Source organism: Podarcis gaigeae (genome assembly GCF_964106915.1).
Source record: "Podarcis gaigeae genome assembly, chromosome: 6".
Classification (NCBI taxonomy): Eukaryota; Metazoa; Chordata; class Lepidosauria; order Squamata; family Lacertidae; genus Podarcis; species Podarcis gaigeae.
Genome location: NC_139682.1, coordinates 18,116,394 through 18,135,747, shown reverse-complemented (window position 1 = coordinate 18,135,747; position 19,354 = coordinate 18,116,394). Strand labels below are relative to the sequence as shown.

The 19,354-nt window shown below is 47.6% G+C and overlaps 1 protein-coding gene across 7 annotated transcripts in view; it reads right to left on the bottom strand.

Moving 5' to 3' along the window:
* The window catches only part of NFATC2 (nuclear factor of activated T cells 2), a gene marked incomplete at its 3' end in the record, with an annotated part of 132,473 nt that extends 113,497 nt beyond the window's left edge, over positions 1 to 18,976 (bottom strand). For 2 of the 7 annotated variants that reach the window (XM_083744189.1, XM_083744187.1), the window contains exon 1: positions 18,679 to 18,976. In XM_083744189.1, the coding sequence (XP_083600315.1) occupies positions 18,679 to 18,742 (64 nt within the window). In that variant the 5' untranslated portion in view covers positions 18,743 to 18,976. Of the gene's footprint in view, positions 1 to 631; positions 1,113 to 18,678 lie in introns of those variants that run through there. The other 5 variants (XM_083744186.1, XM_083744184.1, XM_083744188.1 and 2 more) reach the window with 4 other exon arrangements.
* Between the last annotated feature and the right edge of the window lie 378 nt (positions 18,977 to 19,354).

Sequence of the window (19,354 nt, the reverse complement as noted above, 5' to 3'; positions counted from 1 at the left end):
CCTAATAACTACAATACAACTGACAGGCGCCATTAAACTATGATATCCACAAGCTGAAAGACAATCACATTATATATCAAATACAGTTAAATACTTGGGCAGAGAACAGCCCTCTGATCTGCTGCAGTGCCGTGACAGTATATTTTATTGTTTATTTTCTTAGTTGCTTAAAACTTCTGCCACACGCACACACCCCTAACGCGTTGCTCATCCTTATAAGAACCTGCGCAATTAGAACTTCTGATCATTCATCGCTTTGGAAAGATGAAGAAAAATGTAGCCACAGAAGAAGGCTGGTGGCAGAAAGGTAAAACTTCCATTGCCATCCAACTCCAGCCAACATCCTTACGCTTCCCTGTCGCCCTCTTTAGTGCTAACTGGAGAAAACAACTCTTTCCTGTGCGGCGCAGTACAGCTTTCCTCTCTCACAGATACAGACAGTTCCCTGACCAAGTGCCAAGAAAACATTGTTTTATTCCAGGCACCCGCCCATGATAGCAGGTAGCGCTATCCCTGCCCCTTTGGGCCATGAATTCACCAAGGTAGCATCCATTGCAGCCGCAGCAAGGTCTTTTGCGGGGAGGAGGACTTAATGAAATGAAATAAAGAACAGAGGCGAGAAGCCACAAACCTGCTATCGGGTTCGTGTAGTCATAATCAAATAAAATGGAGAAGTCCAGCTCTTCCTGAGGGCTGATGTTGGGATTCGGAGCGGGGTCTCCGGGCTGGGAGTTCGGCTCGGAACTTTTTGGACCGGAAGCCATCAGGAGATCTGTCGGTGGCCTCTTTATTGTGAAAAGGGGGCCAAAGGAAAGCGGGAAAGGAAACTCTCGCTTTCCCCCCTACAATAAAATGAAATGAAAAATCCCACGCGTCCCGCGCCTCCCTTCCCCAAATGCAAAGCCCTTTCTCCGTGGAGTCCGAGGTTCTCTTTACGCGTCTGGGATTTCCCCCCCGCTCAGCCCGCCTGACTCTCTCTGGAGCAAGTTTCGAGCTTCCTGCCCCGGGTCTCGTGTGAGCGAAGATGCGCTCGCAAGGCGAATGGGGAAGCCACCTCCGGCCCGCCCTAGCTCGGCTCCTGGCCCCTGGCGCGCCGCGGCCGCTGCACACCGAGAGCGCAAAGGCGGCGAGATGCACAGTAGGGACTTCCTGCTCGCAGCGGCCACCTGCGCCCGGGAGGCGGGACCGGCCTCCAGCCGGCGAGGGGGCGGCGGCGGCGGCGGGAGGAGCGCAGGCAGCAGCCGCCGCCCCAGCCTCGAGCGGAGGTCCGCACCTGTCCCCAACCGGGTGCCCTAAGGATGCTCGGCAGCGCAAGTCCCGCGGCCAGCCCCAGCCAGCCATCAGGCAAGGCCACACTGGCTGGGGCGCGATGGCAGTTGTACAGTGGTACCTCGGGTTACAGACGCTTCAGGTTACAGACGCTTCAGGTTACAGACTCCGCTAACCCAGAAATAGTGCTTCAGGTTAAGAACTTTGCTTCAGGATGAGAACAGAAATCGTGCTCTGACAACGCGGCAGCAGCAGGAGGCCCCATTAGCTAAAGTGGTGCTTCAGGTTAAGAACGGACCTCCGGAACGAATTAAGTACTTAACCCGGTGTACCACTGTAGTCCAAAACATCTTCAGGGCAGCAGGTTGGAGAAGGATGGTCTGAGAAATGGGGGTGGGGGGTGGAGAACTGAATCAGAGGGGGAAAGGTTGCGTTAATCGTTTGTTGTTGTTGTTGTTGTTGTTGTTGTTGTTGTTGTTTGTACCCCGCCCATATGACTTGGTTGCCCCAGCCACTCTGGGTGGCTTCCAACTTATATAGAAAACATGAAACATTAAAAACTTCCCTATACATTCAGATGTCTTCTGAAGGTTGTATGCCACTTATCTCCTTGACATCTGATGGGAGCATGTTCCAAAGGGTTGGTGCCACCACCAAAAAGGCCCTCTGCCTGATTCCCTGTAACCTCACTTCTTGCAGGGAGGGAACCGCCAGAAGACCCTTGGAGCTGGACCTCAGGGTCCAGGCTGAACAACGGGGGTGGAGATGCTCCTTCAGGTATACAGAGCCATTTGGGGCTTTAAAGGTCAGCACCAACACTTTGACTTGTGCTCTGAAACATAGTTTAAAGATGTGGGGAGCATGCAGCTGTTGGTGGTGTGCAATATTAAGGCTAGCATAGGGTGTTTAGACACAGAAGGCAGGGCTCAGGCACTTTTGCAGGGCCAAGACTGGGCAAAATCCCGCCTTCTACACAACTATTAAAGCTGCAGGAGCCCTGTCTTTTCCTTTTCATTTGACCACCCGTGTCTGACGAATTGCCACCCACCTTCCCCTCTGGAGATGCAGAAATCCATCAGGTGAAGTTTTTCCTTGTGTGGAGGTGCACTGACAGAGGTTGGTTCCTGCCATGCAGCTGCTAAATGGCACAAGAGCCGTGTTTAGCGTGTGGCTGTATTTTTTCCTTAATTTCTTTGTATGTGCTGGTAGTGGGGACAACTGGTAAACATGGGAAGGAGACGTGTAGCCGTGGGAATGGATTTTCAAGGGATGTGAGGCTGTATTTTAAAAAGTTGGCCTTAGTGTGACAGTGTGTTGTGTCAACACAAACAAATCATATCCTCAAATTGTCAAAAAATCAAATATCAACCATTATGGAACGGCCTTCAAACTCCACCCCATGTCTTTACACAAACATAGGAGATGAGAGCATGCATATTCATGCATTTATTTATTTAAACTCTTTATAAACTGCCTTTATGAGTAAATTAAGCTCAGTGTGGCTTACACATGCCTATCTCTATGTGAAATTAGGTGCAGAAGTACTAGAAAGGCAGAATGAGTGATTCCACATGTGCTCCCAGGATCCCTTGCAACATTACAAAGGATGCTGGGAAGACATGGTGAGCTGCTGTGCGTGATCTAAGGCTTGGCATCTGGGCCCAATTCAAAGTGCTGGTTTTGACCTGTAAAGACTTGTGCAGCTGAGGACCCCAATACCTCAAGTACCTTAGGTTTTAACGGCAAAAACTGGTGTGGTTTGGGTTGGTTTTCCCCCTGATTTTTCACTTGTTTATAACTTTTTTTTCTAGGTCACTTTGAGGGGTTTTTCTGGAAAAAAGGGGGCTAATAACAATAACAACAACAACAATAAAATTATCCTCAGGAAAGAATTCCTCAGAGTCCCTTCCAATTCTATAATTCTATGATTGTAGACAAATGGCATGCCATTTCAGTTGTTTCACGTGTACTCTCACCAAATCTTAGAGTGGCTTGTACAGTCCAGTTGACCAGAGGAGAGGAAATGACCAGAGGGCACCAGAGAACCAAGAGAGGACTTGATATTGGTATAAGAGAGACTGGAGAAAGCTGCTACATTTCTTAAAAGCCTTAGGGCCCCTGACCACTAGGTCCAGTCGTGACCGACTCTGGGGTTGCAGGGCTCATCTCGCTTTATTGGCCGAGGGAGCCGGCATATAGCTTCCAGGTCATGTGGTCAGCATGACTAAGCCGCTTCTGGCGAACCAGAGCAGCGCACGGAAACGCCATTTACCTTACCTATTTATCTACAGTACTTGCACTTTGACGTGCTTTCAAACTGCTAGGTTGGCAGGAGCAGGGACCGAGCAATGGGAGCTCACCCGTTGCGGGGATTCGGACCCTGACCTTCTGATCGGCAAGTCCTAGGCTCTGTGGTTTAACCCACAGCGCCACCCGGGTCCCTCATAAAAACCTTTGAATTGATTTGAGGGAAATGGTTCCTTCCAGAATTTTATTTGACTATCGCAACAAACACTGAAACAGAAAATGGGGGGCGGGGGGCAGGAACCAGCCTAGGCCACAATTTGTCATCAGCTCTCTTGAAGGACAATATGACAAGGCTGCCCATCTTACAGTGAGAATTCACACACTTAAGTATCTTTAAGTGTTTTAAGTGTTTTTAAATCCCAGGGCTTTCAGTCAGCAATAATCTGGCCCTCTATAATTTGTATGACATTTGTGGATGGCCTCCCATAATCAGCATCGTAAAAATGAAATGGAACAAAGTACAGCAACAGAACGAGCCAACGTTTATAGTGCTTTCACACTTACTGTACTTCCATACACAATCATGTTTTGACTGCAGCTATAAAACTTTAGCGGTACCTTGGGTTAAGTACTTAATTCATTCCGGAGGTCCGTTCTTAACCTGAAACTGTTCTTAACCTGAAGCACCACTTTCGCTAATGGGGCCTCCTGCTGCTGCCGTGCTGCTGGAGCACAATTTCCTGTTCTCATCCTGAAGCAAAGTTCTTAACCCGATGTACTTTTTCTGGGTTAGCAGAGTCTATAACCTGAAGCGCATGTAACCTGAAGCGTATGTAACCCAAGGTACCACTGTACTTGGTTTTCATATTCATTTTCACAGCAGTCTTAAAACATATGCATGTGTGGATGGTTAGATGCATGTCTATGGTTTCACCAAGACAAGTGCATGGAGGAACCCTAGATGTCTTAGAGCCAAGCATGTACCACAGCAGCAAAACAGGCATGCCTGTCTAACACTATAATCCTCAGCCAGCCCTTGTTCCTTTTCCTCCTGTTTGTTACTGCTCTCTATTGCTGCCCTCTGACCCACTGCCAGTATTCAGATTGTAAGGTCTTTGGGTTCATGTCCTTATTTTTGCTCTGTAAAGGGTAATGTGAATTGAGGAGGAAGATGCTGATAGCAAACAGACTAGACTTAAGTCATGTTTGCTGGCTTTTTCACAAGAGGCACTTAAACTAGCTCTTAAACATTCCCGTATCTTTATAATGATGAATCATACTGATTTTCATGCATATGATTTTTTTTTAATGTGGTTGTCTACTTAGCAAAACCACACCCAACACTTCCTAGGATGTAGCCCCAAGCTAGAATATGATCTCAGGTGCTAAGATTCCCTACAGAAATGATAATTGAAGATAGGTAATATAGGTACACCTTTATGATGGAGAAAGATGGGCCCGCTGATATGATCAGGTTAAATATTCAAATATTTTAAAAGGCAGTTCCTTCATTTCATGCAGAATTAACCATGCACACAACTTTAAACACCCACAATGCTATTTTTAGCACTACGTCATGCATGAGTATCAAAAGTATCCCTTAGGAGATGAGACAATACTAATTACAAGGATAACATTTTGATTACTAAGCAATAATTGCCTTTCGTGTTCATCAAGATACTTTTTGATGTTTGCAAACCCAGTGGGTCAAAATTAGTGCTGGTTTTCTTCGACTATTACACACTAAGGATAGAGGATTGGTTATGAAGCATGTAAACATTTGCTTGAGACCCAGCATGGTGAAGAGGTCCGTGTCAGAGCATGACTGTGCACACACTAAACCGTTGAAGCTCATTCAAAGCACCTTCTTTCCATCAAAGAATTCTGGGCACTGTAGTTTGTTAAGCAATGCTGGGAAATATAATTCTGTGAGAGGAGAACTACCTTGCCCAGAGTTCTTTGAGAGAAAGTTTGTGCTCTGAATGTGCTTTAAAGGCATAGTGTCTACACAGCCCAGGAATGGGAAGATGCTGGATCAAATCACTAGCCAGTCATGAAGATGTGAGTGATCTTGAACCAGCGTCCCTCACTCAGCCTAACGTGTCTCACAAGGCGGGTGAGAGTTATATAAACTGATATGAATTCCTTCAAAGAAGGCTGCGATATAACGAAGAAACAATAATAAATAATTGTTTATGTTCAGAATACTTATTTTCAATATAATACTTAGCGCTCCATCAATATTTCCATCACCAGTGAAGAAAAAGACTCCAGTTTCTATTCACTGAATAGTTACACCCCAATAATAGCTCCTTAGGAGGTAAATAAATAAAAATTATGTTTGCACACTCATAATCATATATCTAATTATCACATTTTGAACTGATAATCATGTGATACAATAATTTTGAATATTTTGTTTGAATGTGCCCTCTAGTGGTGAGTTTTAGTTTTTTATCAAGTCTGGCAAATATTATTATTATTATTATTATTATTATTATTATTGTTATTATTACCTCCCATCACACAAGAGAAACAAACTAAATACTCAATGCAGAAAATGGCTGAGTTGAGTTCATCATACTAAAATGCAATCCATTAATTGAGGCTGACTCGCATACGAAGGATTACAATTAAGTTGACGCCTATTGGCTAGTGACTCCGGGACACTTCCTTTGTGGTTTGGCTCACTTGCTTGAGTCACTCAGAATTACCTGCTCTCTGCATGGTGGTCTGGGTTAACTTTATATGAGGCATGCTGTGTGGAAAATAGTACCTTGGAGCAGTGCGGGTTGAACTTAATGGCCCTCTGACCCCATCCAACTGCACAGTTCTCATTAATCAGATTTTAGGAGCTGGTTTTTCAATGCCAGTTCCAGGTTTTAAGGGCCATTGGACAAGTGGTGCTGAGTGCCCCCCTCCCTGAGTGGCCGACATCCCAGAAGTGCAGGCAGGATGATTGGACCTAATCCCTGCACCAGCTCCAGGCTGATGCAATGACCAAGCCTCGACAGGCCCTCTCCTTGCCCTTGGAACTCTGTTTGGGGACTTTCCACTGGTGGGAATATTGCCAGTGGGTCTTCTGCTTGCCTGCCTGCGTGCTTGGTGTGGGAAGGGGGAGGTTCCACACCCATGGAGTGACGTGGGAAGCCAGTTCAGCCAGCAGAGCCAATAAGATGAGACACCTCAGATCAATCCAAACCCCACCCCACACAGACCGGCATAAGGGGTGAGTGGGTTAGGTTGCTCTGGAAGTCTACTAAAAACCTGTGGCATTTACTTCTGAGCAAAGCAATGCATGAATCAGCCACAGACACACTCACATTGGCACAACTCATACGACTTAACCAGAATTCACAAATCAATTCATTAAATTGTAAAAATGCAGGCGACAAATGTGGATTTATCACTTCTGCTCCCAGTCTGGTGCAATAGAGTACTGGGTGCCTTTGGGCCAGTTACTATCTGCAAGCTCACAGGGTTGTTGTGAGGATCAAATTGGAAGGAGAAGAACCAGACATCCACCATTTTCCAGAGGGAGGAGACCAGGCATGCAAAGCTTCCTGAGCCATCTGTTGCTCTCCTCACTGCTTAGCCACTTAGAGATGGCAGGTGAACCTGCAGCAACAAGGAAGAGGAGAAACTGCAAAAGTTGGCTCCAGAGATTAGCAGCAAGCCTATGGTGGGGACGCAGGTGGTGCTGTGGGTTAAACCACAGAGCCTAGGACTTGCCAATCAGAAGATCGCAGTTCGAATCCCCGTGATGGGGTGAGCTCCCGTTGCTCGGTTCCAGCTCCTGCCCACCTAGCAGTTTGAAAGCACGTCAAAGTGCAAGTAGATAAATAGGTACTGCTCCAGCAGGAAGGTAAACGGTGTTTCTGTGTGCTCCTCTGGTTCACCAGAAGTGGCTTAGTCATGCTGGCCACATGACCCAGAAGCTGTACGCCGGCTCCCTTGGCCAGTAAAGCGAGATGAGTGCCGCAACCCCAGAGTCGGCCACAACTGGACCTAATGGTCAGGGGTCCCTTTACCTTATTGTGGCTTGGGTGAGCCTTGGCAGGGGCCTGATAATGCCAATCTCTGATATTACCTTTCTTTATAGGTTGCAACATCCACCAGACTGATTTCTGTCTGAAAATGGAAAGCAGGTAGGATAACATTGGCCTGACAGAGATGGCCAAACAACCAGACGACAACTTCCCATGAGGCATGACATCACTGTGGCACCATTTTCAGGCTGCAACCATGCCACTCTTATCCTGTATGAATTATGCCAGGGACTGCAGCCCTTGAGATGATGTTGGACTCAACCCAGCCAGCATGGTCAATAGCCAGGGACAGAGGGCCAAAGGATACCTGGCCCTGAATGAGGCCTCGGATGGTCTTGGATTTGGAAGAATATACCTTGCAGAGCAGGGGTGCCAACTTGAATAAAATATTGAGCGGGGAGAGGCAGGTAAGCTCCACCCTGAAAAATCAATCACATAACACGGTGCACGAACATCATTTGAATGATAATGCCCATTAACTGGGGGGGCAGGCCCCTCACCTATTTTATTGTTGGCTCCTATAATGCAGAGAGTTTCCGCTGATACAGAACCCTGGCATAACTAAGAGTTTGGAGAGAATATGCGTACAATCAGTTAATGGAACATCACGGTTTCCAGCCAAGAGGGAAGCCCATTATAATTATATACTGGTGAAAGCAAAACACACACATTGAAGGAACATAGACATATAGCAAAAGCATCTTATTTCAAGTCCATCTTTTTTAAAAAAAAATCAATTTGGGGGTCGGTCTGAGTCACAGATATTTCTCCCAATCTAAGGCACAGTGTGGTTTGGGTAAGAAAAGCCAATGGAAAAATTACTCATAATCTCCATGTTCCCATTAAAAATGCTGAAGGCAGCCTTGAAAACCAATGGAATGTACATATCATAATAAAAAGTATATATTAAGCCAAATAGTGGGAAAGACTTCCGAAGATATTATTATCCCAAGCCAGTTCTCCAAAGAGGCGAGTGACGAAATTATTTTAGTTGAGCAAGAAAGTTTGCTCAACTCCGTTTGTCTCTCGAATGTGATTTTTTTGCTAAGACTTTGCCAACGAATTGCAGCTTGAGATATCCAACATTAGGCATTTTTAGGACAACAATTCACCCTCATGGATGTAAGCCCCACTGACATGAACTGTAATGCTTTATTGATGTGCATTTATTTATCATTCTCTTTAAGTGTAGGCCTCCTTTGGGTATCTTTGAAAGAAAGAAAAAAGGCAGTGTTGTGACATATTAAAGACTAGCAGAGCAATGCAAATCTCCTTGGTGCTGGCCTGGGGGTTAGATTTCTCCGTTATCTATTTATGGTGACTAGAGCCAGTTCACCTTGCCAACAAAGGTCCGTATAGTTAAAGTTATGGTTTTTCCAGTAGTGATGTATGGAAGTGAGACCTGGACCATAAAGAAGGCTGATCGCCGAAGAATTGATGCTTTTGAATTATGGTGCTGGAGGAGACTCTTGAGAGTCCCATGGACTGCAAGAAGATCAAACCTATCCATTCTGAAGGAAATCAGCCCTGAGTGCTCACTGGAAGGTCAGATCATGAAGCTGAGGCTCCAATACTTTGGCCACCACATGAGAAGAGAAGACTCCCTGGAAAAGACCCTGATGTTGGGAAAGATGGAGGGCACAAGGAGAAGGGGACAACAGAGGACAAGATGATTGGACAGTGTTCTCGAAGCTACCAGCATGAGTTTGACCAAACTGCGGGAGGCAGTGGAAGACAGGAGTGCCTGGTGTGCTCTGGCCCATGGGGTCACGAAGAGTCGGACACAACTAAACAACAACAACAGAGCCAGTTCAACCACTAGGTGAACTAGGTGGTTACCTTGGGTGGCAAAAAATAATAATTGGGTGGCAAAATTTGAAAGGCAGGAAGAATAGCAGCTCCAGCTTCAGAGATCTTGTCAGAGCCAAAGAGGCTGGTGCTGAGGAAGAGGTGTTCAGTGTTCCCCAAGATGGCGCCATCCCAAAATGCTGTGGGGCTACAGCTTCCATCAGCCCCAAAGAGCAGAGGAAATGGGGGGGGGATCCCTAGGGCTGATAGGAGTTGTGGTTCGAAATCTCTCGAGGGCAAGCCACTTGGAGAACTTGAGAAACTTCTCTGCTAACAGCAACAGACCTCCCATTGTCAAGGCTCAGAATTGTGATGGCTGGGAAGCAGATTTCCTAATAAATCTTGCACCCCTTTCTTTGCTTTCCCTTCAGTGGAGAAAGTCTGGCACCATTGACTCTTATGAGAGACACATGACAGACTTGCGCTTGTCTATTCAGAAATAACTCCATTATTCCCATGGCAATGGTCCTTTCCAAATAAAGGATACTTAGGGCTACAGCCTCCCAGAGGGCTAAGTGGAGGGGACAAATCCTGCCTTTTTACTGTTGATGTGAAACAGGGACAGCTCACTAGAGTGATTGCACTGCGAAGCCTCTGGAACTCAGCAAGACTTGCTTTTGTTTGCTTAGGTGACCGCAGCTGATGGTCTCAGGCTGGCCAGCCCAGCAGTTTCTTTGAGGGGGGGTTGTGAGTCACCCCATAGGGAGGGAGACCATCCCTCATGCTGGCTTGCCTGAACCAGGACCAGCTCCAGCTCTTCTCTTCACTTCATTGTGGTGGGATGGGAGAGTTGAATGCACTGCACCCTGAGCTGTTGCCAGTCTGCATCCACTGCCACTATTACTCCAATGGAAGGTGAGAGGCAGGGCAGCACCGGATTTTGGCATTGCACAGGGAGCCACTGAAAACTGAGACACCAAGGTCCGCCACTAGGGACAGACTCAGCATCTGTCTCACAGTGCCCCCTGCATGTGGATAACCAGTCTTTCATTGACAACCAACAATACAAACACACTACCCAATGCAGTCACACAGGACCAAGTAGCAGCACCTTGCACTGACTCCATCCCAAATACTGGGTGGTGCTGTGGTCTAAACCACTGAGCCTCTAGGGCTTCCCAATCAGAAGGTCAGTGGTTTGAATCACCATGACAGGGTGAGCTCCCGTTGCTCGGTCTCAGCTTCTGCCAACCTAGCAGTTTGAAAGCATGCCAGTGCAAGTAGATAAATAGGTACCACTGCGGCGGGAAGGTAAACGGCGTTTCCGTGCGTTCTGGTTTCCGCCATGGTGCTCTGCTGCACCAGCAGCAGTTTAGTCCTGCTGGCCACATGACCCAGAAAGCCGTCTGTGGATAAACACTGGCTCCCTCGGCCTGTAAAGTGAGCTGAGGGCTGCAACCCCATAGTCCCCTTTGACTGGACTTAACTGTCCAGGGGTCCTTTACCTTTACCTTTTTTTACTTCTGTGGGAAAGAGAAACAGGACAAAGTCTGAAGTGGCAGACCAGGTGTGTGTGTGTGTGTGTGTGTGTGTGTGTGTGTCCTCCCCTTCTCACTTTACTCCATTCCCATGTTCAAGGGGTTGTGGGCAAGGCAGCTAATGAGGCCCAGCCTAATTGTTCTGGAATGAACATAAGAATTGTTCCAGACTGAAGAGGGAGATGGTCACTCAAGAGTTCACCCATGGCACAAAATACCCTTAGAGTGGCCTGGCATCGATAGTGGCATAAGCGTCTGTGTCCCAGAGCCCACTTTCTCAGATGCTTTCTTTGTTATTTCTGCTGTGATTAACTAACAAGGATATCCCTTTCGGATTTAAAAAAAAACTATATGTATAAAAACATCCTCATATTTTCCCAGTCACCATTTGAGTTTGACCAACTCAGCTGTTCATCTCTAGCGAGGGGGAAATTACAAGTTACTCTTGGGGAACCTGGGCTGCAATCCTATGCACACTTATTTGGGAATTAGGCAGTACTGTACTCCTAAATCCGCTCCATCTCCTGGTTTCCCAGGGCAGCAGCAACAGCAGCAGAAGTGCAGGCAGGATGATTGGACCTAATCCCTGCACCAGCTCCAGGCTGATGCAATGACCAAGCCTCGACAGGCCCTCTCCTTGCCCTTGGAACTCTGTTTGGGGACTTTCCACTGGTGGGAATATTGCCAGTGGGTCTTCTGCTTGCCTGCCTGCGTGCTTGGTGTGGGAAGGGGGAGGTTCCACACCCATGGAGTGACGTGGGAAGCCAGTTCAGCCAGCAGAGCCAATAAGATGAGACACCTCAGATCAATCCAAACCCCACCCCACACAGACCGGCATAAGGGGTGAGTGGGTTAGGTTGCTCTGGAAGTCTACTAAAAACCTGTGGCATTTACTTCTGAGCAAAGCAATGCATGAATCAGCCACAGACACACTCACATTGGCACAACTCATACGACTTAACCAGAATTCACAAATCAATTCATTAAATTGTAAAAATGCAGGCGACAAATGTGGATTTATCACTTCTGCTCCCAGTCTGGTGCAACAGAGTACTGGGTGCCTTTGGGCCAGTTACTATCTGCAAGCTCACAGGGTTGTTGTGAGGATCAAATTGGAAGAAGAACCACACACACTGCTGTGAGCTCCTTGAAAGAAATGTGGGGTATTCATGTAATAACTAATTAATAAAACCCAGCATTCAACCATTATCCAATTTCACAGAGTCTAATTCAGCTGTGTCTCAGAATTACACAAGTATGTCACTGATTTGTTATTAGTGTGAGCCAAACCCCTTTTATATTTTCCCGGGCCTTTAAATTTGTTTCACCAAGTTAAATCCGTTTTAGCCCACTTCTTATTCTCCACTGTGTTGCATTTCATTTTTTGTTTTTGTTTTATTTATTTACCCTATTTAATTTATGTGCAGTAGGCTGCATGTTTTTGTTAAAGGGAGCCCGAACTAGTAAGTAATAAATAGGTAAAAGCTTGTGTGGCCCACAGATTCAGTAAGAAGCCCAACACTGCCCTAGCTGCCTTCTTTAGCGCCCCTGCTAATCCTTCCTTGCTGCTAAGGGAACTTTAAAAAGTCTACTCCGGGAAAGCTCGGCGGACTTCCAGAGTTTCTCCCGCAGATGCTCCGGAGGGATCCCGCCCCTTCGAGTCACGCCACATACTTCCCTCTGCCAGCCGTTGGCCGCTCTCCGTGCTGGGGTGGAGACGACCAGCGGAGAGGTGGAATTTCGCCAAAAAGCACTGGATGGGTTTGAAATCTGCTTACTGAACAGAACCGAGGGGATTCGCTCGCCCAATTCATTGTGAATGAAGCAGGCGCGCCGGGGCGTCGAGGGGGGGGAGGGGCGGGAGAGATGCTTCATTCACTTTTACCTGTCCCGCGTGCCTGAAAGGGTTATACCAATAGTTGAGAGGGAGGAGGGGATTTTTCTTTGGCTGCTTTCCCGTCTGCCGCGGTGAATCCAGACCTCTCCCCCCTTCTGACAGTAAGGGATCCCGACTTGTCCTCAGGCGGCCGCGTTTTACGATTGGGCAACAACATTTGGGTGCAAGTTTAATAATCTGAACTGCGGAGCTAGTTTCGGCCCCCGAGGGCCGGGACGTTTATCCAAGGAGGTGAAAGTATAAGAGAATGAAGCAGTTATTTTTAGCAGCCAGGGTGGGGCTGAGGTACTGTCTTTTTTCTGCCTGCTGCAGAAAGCCTCTCTCGCTAGCTTATTTCAGCTGACGAAACAAGCCACACGCCTCTCTGCGCGCCGGGTTCTCGCTGAGCAGAGCACCGTTACTGCAGCGATGCGTAAACCGCGCGCTAGGAAGGAAATATTAGTACAGTACTCAGGGATCTTTTATCCTTTTCCATCTCAATATGACTTCTCATAAGCACAATATTCTAGGCTCCATATTAAAGGACTGCGTGCGTGCATAGGTGCAGTGCTTCTTTTCTATAAAAATAATGTTCAGGGGTACTCTTTTTCCTACTCATATTGAAATACTGCCCCTCAATGAGGCCAAACTTAGAGTCACAAAATGTTTAGGGGTATGCGTACCCATACTTACCCCCAGAAAAAAAGCACTGGGTATATGTGAGGCATAGGAGCCTACTCCATGGGGCTGAGGTCCCTCCGGCCCTCCAATAAAATATTTGAGGGGTCTGTCTGCCCCATCCCAAAGTTAATAGGCATTGCCATTCAAAGAGTGCGCATTATGCAGGGCAAGGCTTACCTGCCCTCCATATTTTATTCAAGTTGGCACCCCTGATTTGAAGGATTTCCATGGGATTCGCCCATATGCAAAGGTTTTTAAGGTCACACAGATATTATCATATACGTATCCTGTTCCAGATTGACTACCATTTCTCTATTCAAAATCACCAAAGCAGATTCTAATCTTCACTTCACAGAACACATACAGTAATGACCTTCTAACCAGATCCACACCAAGCATTTATAGCACACCCAACGCATGTTTAAAGCACATGGCTTCCCCCCAAGGAATCCTGGGAACTGTAGTTTTCCCTTAACAGAGCTACAATTTGCAGTAGCCACAACAAACTGCAGCTCTCAGAATTCTTTGCAAAATGTCATTGGAAGTAAGAACCAATAAACTCAGTGGAACTGCCTTCTGAGTAGATAGAGCAGCCTTCCCTGGCCTGACCTGGTGTCTCCAACCCCCATCAGACCCAGCTGCTGTGGCCAATGGGCAGGGATGGGAGTTGTAGTTCAAACATCTGGAGGCACCAGGATGGGGAAGGTGGAGTTAGGGTACTTAACACAGAGTACTTGGTTCAGGTTTCACCACAGCCATAACCAACAGGCAAGGCATATTTCTCTCATCCTCTCTTTGTCACCTGCAATACAGACCCAGGAATAACAATGATGACTAGTGAATTGCCGTTGTGCAGTGTGTGCATGAATGCCTTTTATCCACTTAGGCTAACACACCCAATTATGAATGATAACCTCTCATCTGATGACTATGATGCATTATATCATAGAGCTGCTGTTGAAAACTACTCACACACTTCAGGTGGTCAGACTAGGACTGCAAGATTGCTGATATAGTCAAACCAAATGCCTGTAGGAAGACTGCAAGCAAGACGTGGTTGCAGCAGCACTCTGTCCCCCTGCAGTTCCCAGCAGCTGGTATTCAGAGGCATGGTGTCTGACAGCATGCTGGAGCATAGCCATCATGGCTAGAATTCTTGTCCTCCATGAATTTGTCCAACCCTTTTTGAAAGCTCCAGTCCTGGCATCAACTTTTAAAGCAGGGATGGAGAACATATGGTCCTCCAGATCTTGGTGGATTGCAGCTTCCACCATCCCTGGCCATGCTTGCTGAGGCTGCCACAGCATCTGGAGGGCCATAGGTTCGCCATCCTTGCTTCAAAGCTCAAGACAGCTTGGGGCAGGTTACCTGTAGGATTATCTCTTCCCATGTATACTGGACTCTGAGATCATCTTCCAAGTATCCCTGCCAAACGAAATGGCTACTTAGAAAGCAGACCTTTTGAATTTTGGGTAGCCTAATTGTGGAACATCCTCTTCACAGATGCCTGTTTAGTGCCTACATTATTATTATTTTTCTGTGCCAACCTAAGACCTTTTTATTTCCCCAGGCAATTCCATCTTAAATATTTTAGTACTTTCTTAGATCTGTTGCACCGATGCTATTCTCTGTCCCCTGCCCCCTCTCCTTGTTTTAGATTTTATATTTAAGCTGTGTTTCTTGTGCATTGTGTTTTCAATTTTTAATGTATAAACTGACAGTACATTGAAACTAAATAAATAAATAGCTTACTAGGGTGGGAAAACAGCAACTATATAAATGTGACTGTTGTGGTTAATAAAGGCTAAGTATTTTTGATTAATTAGTCACAGCTTTCATGCTCAAAAGCAGAGTGGTTGAAAAGTGTAAGAGAAGAACATTTCCCCACCCTTTAAAAACTGGGAAAAAGTGAATATTCTGATCAGCTTTATGATAAATGGGAAAGTAGGTCCAGATCAATTTTGCCTAATAGGGAGCAGTTATTCTGCATTGCTTAATGTGGGAGAGGTGTGCTGCTTAGGGGACAGGTTGTTTGTGCATACAAGGGAGACCTTGCCTGCCTGTCATAGGAGAACATAGGACATGGCAAGCTGCCTTAAAGTGAGCCAGACCCTTGGTCTATTGCCCACAGTGCCTGCCAGCAGCTCTTTCCAGGGTTTCAGGCAGTGTTCTCTCCCAGTCCTACCTCAAGATGCTGGACATTGAACCAGGGACTAAGCTAAGTATAGACCTTCCCCACAGATTCACAACTCTCCGTTTGCTTTTCTTCCAACCTTTCCCCCACACCAGCTCTTCTTACCCAACTGTGAGCCTGCTATCTAGGGATGGGCCTCTGTGGACAGGGGGAGAAACACATGCACAGGCATTGGGAAGAGAGAATGAAAACCCCTTTCGCATCAATCACTCCCTCGAGATGCTGCTGGCAGTACCTCCACCAGCTTTTCATGCCACCTTGAGGCTCCATGCTGGGGGAAAGCTGCAGCTGATGCATTTGAACAGGAGCTGTAGAGGAGCTCCCACAAATCACACTCCTGCAGTGGACTTTCCTTAAACCCATCACTCTTCATTCCTGATCTCTGCCTTTACTCCCAAGTGGCCTTCCAGATGCCACCATTCCTGACCACTGGCCACACTGGCTGGGGGCAGGTTGAGTCCAACAACATCTGCAGGGCCACAGTTTGCCCACTCCTATTCTAAGTATCTGAGAGACCCACTGGGCAGTGCCTGGCACACAGGGAAGCACGCAGAGGAATAGTCATCCTGGGTGGCAACCAGAATGTTCAGAGTTTGCTGCTTCCCAACCACCTGCAGGAGCCAAGGATTCCTCATTGCCTGGACACCTCAAATGATACTTGGATTTCGGGATAAGTTTACAAAGTTCGGATCAGGCACTTTATAAAAACACCAGGCCATTATTTTTTCTTGAATTGCCTAACAGTATGGTCTAGTGCAGGCATAGGCAAACGCAGCCTTCCAGATGTTTTAGGACTACAACTGCCATCATCCTTAGCTAACAGGACCAGTGGTCAGGGATGATGGGAGTTGTAGTCCCAAAACATCTGGAGGGCCAGGCTTGCCTATGCCTGGTCTAGTATTTAGAGTGTTGGACTAAGACCCGGGAAAGACCAGGGTTCAAATCCCCTATCCGACCACGGACCTCGCTGGGTGACCCTTGGGCCAGCCACCGTCTCCCAGCCCAACCTACCTCACAAGGTTGTTGTGCGGATTAAATGAAGCTGCAAGGGGAAAGAACCACGTACGCCACCTCGAGCTCCTTCGAAGAAAAGGTGGGCTATACTGCACATGCAATAAATAAATGTTTCCAGCGCAGTCCTAAAACCCACCGCGCTCAACTGGGCTAATACTCCCGCACGGGGTTAGTCAGCTTTGATTGCAGACCTAATTTAATTTACAGTAGTTCTTTTTGGCCACGGGTGCCGTTCACGCCGAGCACGACCAAGCCTACATCCAGCCTGCCTGCTGAACCTCCGCTGCCCTTAGGAACCCCTGAACTCTCGCTACGTGGAGGAGGCAATGCGAGCTAGCGCGAGCATAGGCTCCGCACTCCCGGCACAAACTCCCAGACAGCCTGCAGGGGATCTCCTCCTGCCGCGGCCGGTTCCACTTCGCCCAATGGCTGCCTCTCTCGTGCGTCATGCGCCCCGGAGACCCAGACGCCCCGGCGAAGCCGCGCGGGACTGGACACCGTCTGGACACCAACTCTTTGCGCGGCGCAGGGGCAGAAAACAGGGGAGAGGGTTGGTGGGATGCCCTCTTCTCCTATAAAACGGGGAGGGTACAGTAATATGAAGGCCAAGGGAAGCCTTCGCGGTCGAAGGCCAGGATGTTTCGTCTGCCCGCTTCTCCGCCTAGCCTGGCGGGGTGTGGGACGAGCAAAACTGGAACAGGAAGAATAAAGGTGCGTTTGTGCATCCGGTAGGTACCGGTAGGTGCCCTCTAAGGCAAGCAAGGGGCACTGAGGGCAAGGAGTCGGAGGACTGCGAGCCGAAGCATGCTTACTTGGGAGGAAACGCCGCTGGAATGACTGGAATTTACTTCCGCGTAAAAATGCAAAGGTGCACTTACGTGAAAGCAACACCAATGAACGCGCGGGGGCTTTATTCTGAGTAAACAGCGCCAGGATCATCTGACATTAGCTGGTTTACAGGAGCTCTCTGGCAAATCTTAAAACATCCCCTGTCGACATACACATCACGAATTTATATATTTTTTAAAAAATGTACTGCTATATAATCAAAAATATAAAAGCGATGCGCAATATCTATATTTAATAAAAGCACGCGTATATTATGTAAGTAGATGTGTAAATATATTAACTATCCATCTATACATATACATATACATATACATATACATATACATATACATATACATATACATATACATATACATATATATACACACCATATACTGTACTTTCTGCTGGGACTGGGAGCTGTTGATTTAAAACGATAGCTCCCCCACCCCAACCCTGAAATTGTGGACAATTTCAGATTATGTATAGATAAGGCCCCTGACCCTCTAAATACGGTGAATCAAGAGTTAAACAGGACCGGCTGTTTACAAACCCGAATTTCTCCGACTACGATGATGGGTTTGTAAGAGGCTGGATGGAGTTGAAAGGCTATTTCTTTCAGCGTAGATTGGAGAGAGCGAATTTCTTCCAAGAAGAAATGTGAAGCGGGGGCAGGAATATCGCTGCTGGCTCCCGCACAGCCCCCGCCATTAATCATCCGTTTACTAGAGTCACCATCCCCAGTCACAAAAAAAGGGGCATGTCAGATGTTAGGTGGCGGTTCCCCCCGACTTCCCCAAACCCCGGGAATGCCCTGTTTCCTATTTTCTCCCTCGAACATCACCATCTCCAGAAGTTAGGAAGCGGGTCCTGTTAGGATGTCCCGTGGAAACCAATGGCGCTTTTTGACAGCCCCTGTCCCGGCGGAATTCAGTTCCGCCGGTTGCAAGGGGACTTCGCTCCCTCGGGAAGCGCTGCGCCCAAAGGAAGGCAGCCCGGAGAACAAGCAGGGAAGCGGCAACAGGAGCGAGCGAGCGAGCGAGCAGCTGGCCGCGCTCTGTCCCAGCGAAGCTTGCGCGAGAGATTCCTCAGCCGCGAGCGGCACAATCGAGGCCAGGGATAGAGAAGCGGAGGAAAGAGAAAGAAAAGAGTTTCAAACACCCCATTTAAAAATAAAAAATGCAAGGACTCTACCTTGATCCACAGACCTCATGATGTGATGGTAGTGCACCAGCCGGCACGCCGTTTCTCTCTGCATTTGGATGGTTGTAAAGCTATTCTATGCAGAGAGAGAAAGAAGCAAAGATATATATATATATATTTATATTTATGGATGTAGGTGCTCTTCTCTAGACCATAGGCGCGCAACGGGCAGCCCCTGCTGCTGCAGCTGGCCGGCCGCTTTCGCGTGGAGGGTCCGCGCGTGGGTCCTGGGAGCGCGCGGAGGGCGCTTCTTCTGCGTGCCCCGAGAGGAGGGTAAGTCGAGAGGGAAAGGCCACTTCCTTCCCTGCGCCGAGTGTTTATAGTCGTTGAATGCTGTAAAATAACGGGATTCCCTCACTGTTTCCTCCTGTTTATGCCCAGCGCCATGGAAACCCTTGGATCAGCTCCATCTCCTAAACGGAGGGCTTTCCTGCAAACTTCCACACTCAGGAATCCATGACGTCTCCCTGTGCCGGAGCCAAAAGGCGGCCCTGTGGCTTTCCTCTCTCTCTCTCGCTCGCTTGCTCTCTCTCTCTGCACAAGCGCCCGATTGTTGAGCGGAGAGAAGAGGGGGGAAAGAGGGCGCACGAAGGGAGAGAGAGATGATGATCGAGGAGTTTTCTTGCTCTCTCAGCACCTTTAACCCCCAGTCTCAAATAATAATAAT